The sequence below is a fragment of the Myxine glutinosa genome, chromosome 9 (assembly GCF_964187855.1).
Source record: "Myxine glutinosa chromosome 9, kmMyxGlut1.1, whole genome shotgun sequence".
Taxonomy (NCBI): Eukaryota; Metazoa; Chordata; class Myxini; order Myxiniformes; family Myxinidae; genus Myxine; species Myxine glutinosa.
The window spans coordinates 55,978,898-55,992,948 of NC_136269.1; the positions used below are offsets into that span (position 1 = coordinate 55,978,898).

The 14,051-nt window shown below is 43.2% G+C and overlaps 1 protein-coding gene across 1 annotated transcript in view; it reads left to right on the forward strand.

Annotated features, from left to right (window-relative positions):
- Positions 1-14,051, forward strand: part of LOC137435378 (rho-related GTP-binding protein RhoQ) — a 42,280-nt gene that overhangs the window by 19,791 nt on the left and 8,438 nt on the right. The window contains exon 3 of the mRNA XM_068129123.2: positions 13,864-14,028. Within this exon, the coding sequence (XP_067985224.1) occupies positions 13,864-14,028 (165 nt within the window). The remainder of the gene's footprint in view (positions 1-13,863; positions 14,029-14,051) is intronic.

Here is a 14,051-nt window from a genome sequence, read left to right on the forward strand (position 1 = left end):
ATGTCTGAAATTCGTCTCATGAAAACCCATTCAAGAGTCCGGTGTGACAGACAGCCAAACACATAGACACGCCGAAGACCCCAGGGTACCCATCAAACTAGCTTGTCCGCAGATCCACAACACAGCGAAACATGTAACTTTACTAAAATAATCACTTACTCATAACTAGCTGGATAACTAGCATAACTAGCTCAACACCTGGAACTCATAACTAATACTCATACCACTAATTACTCATAATAACTCATAATTACTTCTGTAATTACTCATACCAATACTTACTTAAAATAATGTAATATCCCAATCTTCGCCCCTTATGCAAATCGAAGCACCCCGGACAACCCACAACCAATATCAACCACTGTAGCCGCCTTCCCCTCCAGGCAGCCACACACAGCCACATACATCTCCATCCACGTCACACAAGACAACAGCCAACGAGTGTGTCCACCACACAGAAACCTTTGGCAATGCAACAACCGAACTCCCAGACAACCAACAACAAAACCCAATCCATCTCCATGGCTCATCAAGCAGTTCCAACTTAATCCAGCTTCACATACCGATTTCCCCAAAAACTCGTGAAACTTCACCCCCATTTTGGAAAAACCCTGGACTAAACCCTGACACCCTAAATAACTTCAGACCCATCTCCAATCTACCCTTTCTGTCAAAAGTTTTGGAACGTGCTGTGGCCACTCAACTCAAACATCACCACTCTGCCAATAACCTGTATGAAACATCCCAATCCGGATTCTGCTCCAGCCACAGTACTGAAACTGCTCTCCTCAAAATCACCAGCGACCTTTTCTCTCCTCTGATGCCGGCAACCTCAACATTTTCATCCTCCTCACCTCAACGCCTCCTTTGACATCATCAATCACACCATCCTCCTCACCCTGTTTAGACCAGCTTGTGCCTATTAAACCCAAATCAGTTCACTCCCAAGCCCCACATGGACCACCTACTACTCTCAAATTATCCACTCTGGCTCCGGAATCCCAAAAGCACTCTTCTCTACAATAAACAAACTAAATAAACAAACTTTACAACGTGAACAAACTCCTCAGCGCCCTGGATACCGCCACCTGTCATTCAGAGTAGACAACAGCATCTCCTTTCTGGCTTTCAGCATCTCCTTTCTCCTTTCTGGCATCCAAATGAAATTCTGGCTTCAAATCAACTTCCTCGAACTTAACTATGATAAATCTAAATTAATCTTCGTTTGCCCACAACCACTCATAACTTTGCCCCCCAAAAAACAAGTCACATTCTTTGTATATTGCCAACATTGTTCATCGTTTAAGTATCATCCAGAACTAAATTTTTATAAACCATCAACTTGTAGATGCATTTATTTATATCCCATTAACCCAAGAACTCTCAATTGCTTGGTTATATTTTAGTAATGTCATATATCCATATTTCTTTTCCAAATTGTTCCTGATATACACATTAATCCCATCTGTCTTTGTTTCCAGATGAACTCAAATCAGGAAATCAACACAAATCCTTATTACCTCCAATCAATTCAAAATTAAATCAAACAATTCAAAACCAGATCGGATCAGCGATCAGAAATCACTTTTCCAATCAACACATTCCAAGCAACAATTCATTCAAAGACCAAGCTTAAAAACACAACTCTCATCTTACTGTGACAAATAAGCAACCAACCTACTTCACACTAAAACAAATAACTTTTCATCACCCCTTTCTTCTCCACCGCCTCTTACACTTAAACAGATCATAATTACTCACTCATACACTGTTGCCCATCACCCAGTTGCCCCAGACCCAAACACAGGTTTGAAATCCCAGTAGGTTGTTCTTCAATCCCAACCATCATGTGATCCCAACATCTCTCCATTTATTTCGTTCCTCATGGGGTTGGTGTTTTATGGCCTTTACCTCTTACCCAATCACACTGCACATTATTCCCCGTCCTTGATGGATAATTTTACATCCAGATGGGCACAGCATCCCATTTTTGGCGACCCAGCCCTAAAACAAGCCCCTGGACTCCTTGCAGGCTGGACCAAAACCCCCGGACCTGCCTCCATGGAACAATGACGCCTAAGCACTCAATTAGCCCTCCCAGTACCAAAGACTTACAATCAGACCGACAGACAGACAAATAACAGAGGCCTGTCGCCAGCCCCAGCACAGGACATCCCCTTTCCGGGCAGGCATAATATAATCCACAGCATCGAAATGCCAATTTCTATCCGGAGCCTCGCAAAGCCAAAATCCATGCATGCGTGCTCCATCATGCAACCCGATCTGTACTCGGTGCGCCCGGCGCCCCCTATAATCAGTGAGTTATAATAACCACAATATCTCTGGCACCCAACTCGTGATACCACAATTTAATCCACGTTACTTGCATCTCTTCATCCTCACAAATGTCCTCCATTTAACGTGACTCAAATCCATCTCAAATCCCCACAGCTCGATCGAACACGTTACTGTACTCGACCCGGTTAAATTAAATTCCAAGCGTACTGTACCTGACTGACGCTTCCACAACAACAAAAAACTCGATATTCTCTGTCCACTAATTATGTACATGATTTTGGTTTTACCCACAATATAATGTCCCGATATTCTCCAGATTTAAGTCCTATATATCCTGTCGTTAAAGCAACACCCTGTAGACTGACTCCGCCTGTCGTTCTTCCAAGGTTAGTGAATTACCTCTGACCTTTCCCTTACATATCTCGAACAAAGGTCAAATAAACTTCGAAAGGTCAAACTTCGAATTGGTCAACACAAATGCATCGATGCATCTTCCAGCCGCCACTCCGCACTGTACCTTACTGTATGAACAAGACTTCCTGTTGGAACTTGGCTCCGGAAATTAATTACTCTGTCTTGAAATCGTTTATTTTAGCCATCTTAAATAAATCCATCCATCTATCCATCTTATAAATCCATCTTAAATAAAAATCCATCTTATAAGTAACGTATTCGTCCTGTGACATTGCCTGGCATATATGTCGCAGCCGGCCACTATTCCGACATGGCTCGTCTGACATGAACGTCCGACATCCAGCAAAGTCGAAATGACCCACAATGCATTTGGGCACACATCCTCCTCTGAGAGTGGGCGAGTTATCGCCGGCACTCTGAGCAGATAATTAAACGAACATTGCCAGGATTCTCGGATAGACGTTTAATTTCACAACACACATGACAAAAATCCGATTTAAATTCAGAGATCGCCGATCGACCTGGCACAACCATCTCAACGCGACGACGCCACGCCGCCCCCCCCCCCCCGTCTTGGCGCGCACCCTCGTGCCTCCACACGAATCCCAACACTCCCTGCACGCCGCTCTATTCGCGTTCGCGGCGGGGTTTACATTGCAAAAAAAACAGGATCTCCGACGCTTGACCTCTCTGATCCAAAATGCACTATATGACACCAATTCCAAAGGTGAGCTGCCTCAGCGATACATCCCACACATACAATACACAATATCTGCCATTGAATGAACTCTTCAATTCAAGTAAAACACACATATTGATTCGAATTCTGCAACCATCTCCAAGAAACCGCTTCATATCAACAGTAAATCGACAAGGGCACTCCGGGTGCTTTCCTGACCCGATTTATATCAATTCGCTTCCCAAACAACTCCCAAACAGATGAAAATCCGGACTCAGTTCAGGACCTCGCCTGTTCTCTCGGATAGACGTTAAAATGGACATTCCCGGCCTGAATTTCCCCCAAGTCGAGCAGATCGCTTACAAAGTTTCACACCGAAACCCTCTGCTTTGCACATGACACACAGACAAACACATTGGCCAGACACACACGTCAATTAACATCCCAATATACATTCATTCCTCATTCATGTTACGTCTCTCATTCAAGGAAAAGGATTTTTTGGGACGGGTTTGGACGGGGGGTGGGTTGAGGTGAAAAAAAAGGGAAGGCAGGGTGGGGTGTTGGGGTGTTGCCTAGAGCCCCGGGGCTGAGCTCAGGTCTTGGGGGGGGTGGGGGTTGTTGCCTAGAGCCCCGGGACTGAGCTCAGGTCTTGGGGGGTTGGGGGGGTCTTGGTCTGGTATCTGGTCCAGCGGCATCACTCGCTGATTTACTTGTTTAACTACCTCCTTAATTGTTTTGTCCTGAACTTTGCTTCCTGAACTTGCTTCCTTTGGCTCTGAAGCTTCAAATTCCTACAATGCAGCTCCTGCTTCAATTTTCAATATTTCAAAACCTAACCTGTCCTTCTCACCCTGTGGCCACCTGGCCCATTTCCTGTGAGCTTATTTATTTTCTCTTGTCCACCAGATCCTGGCCTGCTTTATCTGGACCTCTTGTCTAGAACTTAGTCTAGAGCTTCCTGACTTGACCTCGTAGTTGTCACTACCTTCTTGTCAAACCTACCTGGTACCTACGCATTTCACCCTTCCTGGCCATGTCCCTTTGGCCGTCTAAGTTTCTATGGCTTTCTATCTAAGTTTAGCCACAGCCCTTCGTTCCCTGGCATGCAATGGCATACCCCATCTTGTCTCTGGGCTGTTCCTTCCTGGAAAAATCTTGGCCACCTGGTTTCAACCTATATGGCTGTCCGACCTCATTTTCCCCTCCTGGTGCTAACTGTAACTTTAAGCTTACTGTTAAGTCCTTACTGGTTTATCCTTACTTGTTTATCCTGGCTTTAACAAAGCTACGTCATTCTGAGGCCTAAATGAGCCTTTACTTACAATTTCTGTTCGAGTGCAGACAGCGCGGAAGACAAGGAGACTGAACCCGCTCGAAGGAGGAAGGTACGAATTTGGAATAATAGCCCTCTGATATAAAACAACTCCCACCTTTAATCAAATCAACGTGCCGGCGCCGGCCTCAGGTCAGCCTTCCTCCTGTCCCTCGGGCTCCGTCTCCCGTCCTCCGCGTCTGTTGACACCCCACTCCTGGTACCATCTGTGAAGAATCAGCTCTTCGTTTGCAAAAGAAGTCCACAATAGCCTGGAATGGCGCAGCTTTATTAAAGAACCAACTTATACAGATCCGGAGGAGGCCAAGACATCTATAGCAAGAGCCAGTCTCATGCCACGTCAAGCCTTCCTGAAAACGCATTGATTCTCATTCACTTATATACGAATACGATTTATCAGAAAATCTCCGAGAGAACGAAGCGACTGGCGAGAGTCCCTCCCACCGTTATCATTCGGGGGAGTCAGCCTTTCCTTATCATTTGGACCAATTGTTTCTCTGGGCTCCGAGAAAACAGAACTGTAACTCACAAAGAGAAGAGTGTATGCTTAGCCAAACAAACCCATATATTTTATGGGTTTGTGTACATGAGTAATCCAAAGCATGTTTATACAGAGTCATGCGTTGCTGAGATTAAAACAAAATATATATGGTTAACGATCATGTCATTCTACTAGCATTACGCAAAAACAAGCGCATGTGGGCGTGGTTTTACGACCAGCCTCGAAAAAAGCACACGTATACAATTTGTTCAGCATGACCTCAGCGAGCCTTTTCTCATCCAAAACTAAAACGAAGCAAAAACCCTTTATTAACTTTATGAAATAGCATTTTTAAACCAGATTTAAATCATAACACATTAGCGACCAACGTCTATAACTGAACTTTAGGCAATAACAAATCTACTACTTGACATATATATATATTCAACGATATAACAGCGTGATGAGCGCTGTCCCGATCTCCTGTGGACCGAAGTCCGAGACCAAAGCGTCACCTCCGACCCGGAGGCCTCAGCCCGGCCACTCTGTCAACAGACAGAGATTTATTCATTGGTCCCCATTGGCTAAACATCAAGCAGAGCCGCCAATCCAGATTTCGGGCTTATTAACCCTCATCAGGACGGCATACTGCAAAAAATCTAACCAATGAGGACCAAAATCGTCTTTTAAGTTGATCAATTGGTCCTCATTGGTTAGATTTTTTGCAGTGTGCCGTCCTGATGACGTGTAAGGACTCGACTTTGTTATCCCTTTTACGCCGCACCCAGTGACCCGATGCCCACGGCACTAATGGATTTACGATCTACGAACCGCGCTCTTTGTTTATCACGTACAGCCATACTCGAAAAATCTGAATTAGCCGACGTTGGGGCCCAAAAGCATCCGATTAACTGCCGATACGACACCATCTTACAACGCCATCGTATTGGCATCTGCTGGGCGAAGGCGAAAGCAAGCCGTCCACTGAGTGGAGAATCCAGAGCATGCATTTGTGCCGGTGTCGGCGATCGTTGTTCATATACGCACTCTTCATTCTCATCTTTCTTCCTAACTCTTACTCGGACAAGCAAATCCCCTATGCCATCCATAATGGTGCACTCTATCCATACACCACATCCTCCCTTCCGTGGATGTTCCACAGGTTTCGGCTCGTATATATATATATATACAGATGGTGAACACTGCACGGTGACACACACAGATGACCAAACAAGCTTAACACTCTGAGGCGTTTAATTCAATGATGGACCTTCGTTACACACGAGGGAAAGGTGGCCAAAGAGCTTACCTTCACGAGTCCACCCGACGTCCTCGACCCTGCAATTAATCAACTCAAACCGACACGGAATTAAAATGTACAAAAATAAACAGGTTTCATGAAAGAAATGGCGGTAACAAGGAAAGCATGAATGAAATGAATGAATGATCGTTTTAAGGCCATTTTCCCCGCTAGAGCGGGGGTTAGCCTTGCGGGCCCCATGACAATCATGGTTCCCTGTTTGAGGCAATGTTTTTTACGGCCGGATGCCCTTCCTGACGCCAACCCTTGGTCACGCTCTTACGATGCGCAGGGATACGGTGTACCGATGCTAAACCGGGGTACACACCGGGATTATTCATCCCAGCAAGCTGGTGCTCAATTGGCCGACCTCGGAAGGATGACAGGCTGAGTCAACCCCCCTGGTGTTAATTCAGCGATCGACCGGCATTCGAACCCAGGATCCTAGGATCCCAAGCCGGCACCCTGACCGCAAAGCCAACACCAGGCTAAACAAGGAAAGCATGATAAAACTAAATTCCTAACTGGGGTGTCCCTATACAGATTCAATTACAACACAAGGGATAAAAGAACTGGAAAATAAATACGTTTAGTTTGTGGCACTTAGCTCAAATCAGCTGGTGTATCTCGTCAGGAATCGTCAAATATCATCTGACGTCTCAGCGGGAAAATGCGTTCGTTGGCGCTAACTAGGCCTCGCTGCGTGTCCACTCACTCCTGGCTTCGTCGAGAGCGCAGCGAGCAGGCAGCGCCCGTCCACTCGTCGCTCTTGCTTGGGAAACCGCAGTTCTCGGTCCGCAGTTACTCCTCCTCATGATCACTATCAAGATGTCGGAACACGACCGTTCATGATGAATCTCCCTTGTGCAAGAAGACAAAATGCGACCGTTCGCTATGGGATCCAGAACGACAAGGAGTTAGAAGACAAAATGTCGGCACAAGACCATTCACCACCAGATCCAAAACGAGAAGGGAAAATGTCTGCCGTTCCACCTATTTTGTACGTGAGGCAATGATGTCATCCCACTCCGTCTCCGCTCCCATCAGCGATTCTCGTCTTAGCAGTCTCTGTGCCAATCAAATCCCTGCCAATCACTGCTCTTTGAGGCGTGGCTTCACGGACCTTTTGTGCCTCTGCGCTCACCAAGTCAGTGTTATCAGTGATAGTGCTTGATGCCTGGTTTCCGCTTGGTTTTTAATTAGTGTGGTTAATGGCCGATTTCTTACAAGGTGGGTGTAGTGCGGTGTCATAAGGAACACAGGAAAAGTTTACAAAGGCAATTACACACAGGGGATTATTTTTCCATAATCTCTCGCTAATTAACAAACCCCACCCCTCTCATGGGGACGAAGATACACTTACAGGACATCAGGTCTACACAAATTTCCTACTTATGATACATCGAGGTTTCTTCTTCTTCACGGCAGTCGGAGCGCACTACCTATGCATTCTACCTGGTTCTAAGGTAATCATTGTCTACCCCCTACAAACATGACTATATATATATATATATATATATATATATATATATATATATATATATATATATATATATATTAGGGTGGGCTTCAAAAAATCAAAATGCAGATTTTCTCCGGGACATGGTCTATTTGTGTTCCTTCTGGTGTCAAAGGAAACCACACCAAATTTGAATGGAATCCAATATTATTTAGGGGTGCCACATCAGTGATGAATTTTCCCCCATGCAAAAATAGGAATTCCCATTTTTTGGGCTGTATATACACAAAATAAATACATAATTATATATATACATTAAATATAATATTAAAAATAAATATATAGTAAATATACATTAAATAATAATAATATATATTATATTATACATTATATATACAATTATACGATAGACAATTATACAAATATAGACAAATATAATACATTAAATAATATATTAAAAATAAATAAAATATATTAAAATTTAAATATAATAAATAAATATATAGTTATACAATATATATACATTATAATTAAATATACATTAAATTTATACATAAAATATACATTAAATAATAAATATACATAAATACACATTATACATTATATATATAGTTATATACAATATATTATACATACAGTTTTGAGACTTCCTATGATCATTATCTGGGCAATTTTCATGCATGTTTTGTACAGGTTCCCGGGGTCAGGGGTACGCTTTTTTAGTGTGTAATATGTAGGCCTAACTTATTGACTGTGGCTCTTTTGTAGAGAGTGACCCTGTGGAGTAAGAATTAACAGGATTTTACCCACATTCTTGCTTATTTTGCAGATATGGCATGTGCTAGTAACAGTGTTTCATTGCAAACTCGGGCTCAGGATAATGTGTATCTCATTGGGTCCACTTCTGGAGATTCCATCAAAGGTGCCAAGCTCCCGACTGTGCATCAATCTCTTGTCCTGTTTTTCCATCATCTGAAGAAGGAGAATCGCACTGCCCGGGAGAGTGCAACCCTCACCATTGAAGAGGTTGTGAAGTTCTGGGAAAAGGCTCACCTACCTACAATGACGAAGCAGCACTGCATCCATCGTTTGGAGAGGCTATATGAAGAATGGAGGAGCCTCCAAAAAGGTGCAAAGCGGGGTGGTGCGACCCAAGAGAAAAAGGAAGCATCCTTCAAGGCCTCCTTGGAGAAGACGTTTTATCTTAGGCATGCCATGATCTTGGAGGCCATAATCACCAACCCCGAGGACAGGAAGTTTCTTCATGATCAATTCTCAGAGAGGAAGGCTTCAATGGGATCTGTAGACACTGTGTTGGAAGCAAAAACGAAGCGAAAGAAAGAAAGGGAAGAAAAGGAGAAGACTAAGGCAGAGAAGGAAAATAAGAGACAGGAAATGGTCATGAAGGGTGCTACTGCTATGGAAGTCACAGACTCAGACTCTGACTCTGAGACCATGGCACAGGCTGGTTCTTCATCATCTGATGGTGGGATATCTCGTCCCAAGAAAAGAAGGCCTATCAACATTGTCACTCCTGAAGTCGCAGCTTCTTTGGATCGTACGAAAACAAGTGACCGAATGGCTGTCCACAACTTGGCATCCATTTGTAGAGCAGTAGGATGGGATCCTGCAGAGCTGGCACTGAACCGATGGACAGTGCGGCGGAATCGCATGATGCATCGATGCAAAACCATGGACGAAATAAAAGAAGCATTTCATCATAATGTACAGGGTCCTTTAGTGGTCCATTGGGATGGAAAGCTTCTTCCCGATGTCACTGGAGATTTTGTGCATGTGAAGGTGGATCGTCTTCCAATCCTTGTGTCCAACCAGTACCATGGAATGGAGCAGCTGTTGAATGTTCCCAAGTTACCTGACGGGGGAGGAGAAGCTATGGCAACCGCTGTAGTGGACACACTGAAGAGCTGGAACCTTGTGGGCAAGGTGAAGGCTTTGTCTTTTGACACAACGGCCAGCAATTCAGGTGTTCATGGAGGGGCTGCTGTCCTCATTGAAAAGAAGCTACAGACTGAACTACTTCATTTGGCTTGCCGCCATCATGCGCACGAAATCATTCTGGGAGATGTTTTCACCACTCTTTTCGGTCCTTCATCAGGCCCTGACATCCAGCTTTTTAAGCGGTTTCAGGCGAAGTGGCCGTCCATTGCCCATCACCAACCAAAAAATGGATTCACAGATCCTGATACGGCAGCTGAGTTTGCACAGAACAATGACATGATGGATGAAGCTCTGGAATTTGCTCTTGTGTGTTTGAAAGATCAGCAGCCACGAGATGATTATCGTGAACTCCTAGAACTGACTGTCATCTACATGGGAGGAATCCCACCTCGTGGAATCCGGATCATGGCTCCAGGAGCAATGCACAGAGCCAGATGGATGGCAAAAGCACTATATTCACTACAGGTGTTCATGTTTCGGTCAGAGTTCCACTTGACACTTCGAGAGGCGAGAGAACTCCGAGCCTTCAACATTTTTGTCTGCCTTGTGTATGTACAGGCTTGGTTTCGGGCTCCACAAGCTATTGAGGCTCCCCTGAATGACATTAACCTCTTCAAGAAGTTGGAAAAGTTTGAACAAATCAATCAGAAGATGGCTCAGGCAGCCTTGAAGGCATTTGGCCGCCACACGTGGTACATGAGCCCAGTACTAGTGGCATTTGCATTATTTGACACCAGAATTGACAAAGAAAGCAAGATCAATATGATTGAAGCATTGAAAAATGACGGTGAAAACCCCTCTCCAAAGAGACCAGCTATCAAACGAGGAACCGCCCTGTCAATCGCTGGCCTCATAACAAAACACACCAAGCATTTCTTCAGCATCCTAGGGACCCCAACTGATTGGATGGATAAGGATCCTGGTTCATGGGAGCAAGAAACCAGCTTTCAGGAAGCAAAGAAAGCCACCAGTGGCTTAGTCATGGTGAAGGGGTGTCGCATTGATACAAGACTACAATAAGCTCCTTACAAAGGATGAAGAGCAAAAGCAAGCTCTGCTCCAAGTTGTTGCTGCTCACAGGAAGATGTACCCTGATGCCAAGAAGGCAACAGTGGTGAAACAGGCCCAGAAATAGGAGTTACATTTCTCATTATATTTGGGTTTTTTAATATTATGTGATCTGGTGTCTCTTCATTTTATGAACTGAACATTTGGATTGTTATCATTGAATTTGAGTTTTCATAGCAATATAGTGCTATTTGTGCAGCTATTGTAACTTGTGTTTGCTAGAATACAAAGAAAGTGAGTGGAGGGTGGATTTTCATAAAACAAACTTCTGGTTTTGCTTTCGATCCATATATAGAAAAGTTTTGTAGACACCTTTAGTTTGAAGGCTGATGTGGCACCCCTAAATAAAATCAGATTGCTTTCATATTTGGTGTCTTTTCATTTTGGAACAAAAGGAACAACATAAAGCCATGTCCCAGTAAATATTTAAAAAAAATTATTTTGAGCACCACCCTAATATATATATATATATATATATATATATATATATATATATATATATATATATATATATATATATATATATATATATATATATATATATATATATATATATATATACAGTGCATTCAGAAAGTATTCAGACCCCTTCACTTTTTTCACATTTTGTTATGTTGCAGCCTTATGCTGAAATCGTTTATATTCATTTTTTCCCTCATCAATCTACAATCAATACCCCATAATGACAATGAGAAAACAGAATTTTAGAAAGTTTTGCAATTTTATTAAAAATAAAAAACTGAAATATCACATTTACATATGTATTCAGACCCTTTGCTATGACACTTGAAATTTAGCTCAGGTGCCTCCCATTTCTCTTGATCATCTTTGAGATGTTTCTACACCTTGATTGGAGTCCACCTGTAGTAAATTCAATTGATTGGACATGATCTGGAAAGGCACACACCTGTATATATATATATATAAGGTCTCACAGCTGACAATGCATATCAGAGCAGAAACCAAGCCATGAGGTCGAAGGAACTGCCTGCAGAGTTCAGAGAGGATAGTGTCGAGGCACAGATCTGGGGAAGCCCACAAAAACATTTCTGCTGCATTGAAGGTTCCCAAGAGCACAGTGGCCTCCATAATTATTAAATGGAAGAAGTTTGGAACAACCACTACTCTTCCTAGAGCTGGCCGCCCGGCCAAACTGAGTAATCGGGGGAGAAGGGCCTTGGTAAGAGAGGTGACCAAGAACCCGATAGTCACTCTGGCTGAGCTCCAGAGATTCTGTGTGGAGATGGGAGAAACTTCCAGAAGGACAACCATCACTGCAACACTCCACCGATCTCGGCTTTTTGGCAGAGTGGCAGGACGGAAGCCTCTCCTCAGTGAAAGACACATGAAAGCCCACAGAAGCTTGTTTCTCACAGTCTGAGAGTTCTTTAGGTGTTTTTTTGCAAACTCCAAGCGGGCTTTCATATGTAGAAGGTGATATATTTTAACCTGCAGTAGGCCGTACGTTTGCAGTCACTACAAAGGGATTAGTGTTGCGATTCGATTTACTATAATATTAACGTTACGTTATCATTACTGTATTTCGAAAATGATATTACTGTCAAAAAACTGAGGCTAATTCCTTACTTCCGCGTTATTAATAACTCATTAAAAAACTCATTCCCAAGGTACCTCCTACGCATATTTTGATGTTACCCCCCCTGTGTCAGTGATTTCCGAAAATTAGGGGTAGGCGAAATTCAAATGGCCATAACTTTTTACCTAGTCATCCTATGGTTGCATATGACCCCTCAAAATGTTTGTCCTAGGACACTCTTTACAATGATATGTGGTATATGCAAATGAGGTCACTAATGAGGTCACCAGAGGTCAAACTATGAGGGAATGAGTTTTTTTTCTGTTAACATGGTTTTTCCTAACCCCTAGGGTGGGGGGTACATGGACATACCCGGGAAGTTAAGTTGTGGGGGGGGGGGGGGGGGGTGCATGTAAACCCTACTCAGCCCACGGACTATATATGTACCATACCGTATTGTTGGAAGAGACGTAATGCCGATGCTTTTGATGTTCATGGTCATTTTAGCAATCGGTTTGTTTGTGTTTCACACTGAATGAAAAACGTCAAGGTAGAGCATGGCGATTGTGATATATGACAGGTTCGATGATATGTTCGGCATGAACGGCATATAAATCAAAATGGCGATGTGTGGAGAGTCAGCCGCCATTATGACATCAGACATAATCACGTCACCCTGCCATGTGACCAGATCCTCAGCTCTGATTGGTATACGTTTGAGGGGACATGCATACATACATACTGTACGTACATACATACATACATACATACAGATGGACGGACAAACACTGTTCTAGATGGCTTTGCCCTATGGGCTACGCCGTAAAAATTCATCAGTTTTGGTCGCTTCAAACATCGTCTTTTCTACAGCTTTTGACTTCCCAGCATTACTACGCTTCCATGCTTTTCATTTCAGTACGTATTAGTCTTTTGGTTGAGATTAGACGAAAACTGGAAACTGGAGGAGTTGAAAATAAAAATTCCGGATTTTTATTTAGAACAGATGAAAAACGGAAACAAAAATGTTGACAACATGCTCTTGATCAATGCAGAGATCGGAGTGAAAAGTACTCCAATTATTAAACTCGTCATTTCTACACACGTGTGATTTTGATACATCCAAGTAATGTGTCCGTCTTTGCACGTAGATGGTAAAAGAGTTGTCAAAAGAATACAGTTGTACATTTTATCTTAAAATCATTCAACCACAACTAGCTTAATATGTGCTAAATCCCTCCTAACTTGATTTGTCAATAACAACTCTTCCCTTCTTTTTTATCCTTAACCCCAACCCTTGTTCCTCTCCCCCTTTCACCCCGGCTCCATTTTCAGGAAGATTACAACCAGTTGAGACCTTTGTCTTACCCCAATACAGATGTCTTCATGATCTGCTTCTCTGTTGTCAATCCCTCATCTTTTCACAATGTTAAAGAAGAGTGGGTGACTGAGCTCAGGAAATGTTGCCCTAAAGTTCCGTACCTGCTTGTGGGCACGCAGGTACTTTTCACACTTTATTAAGA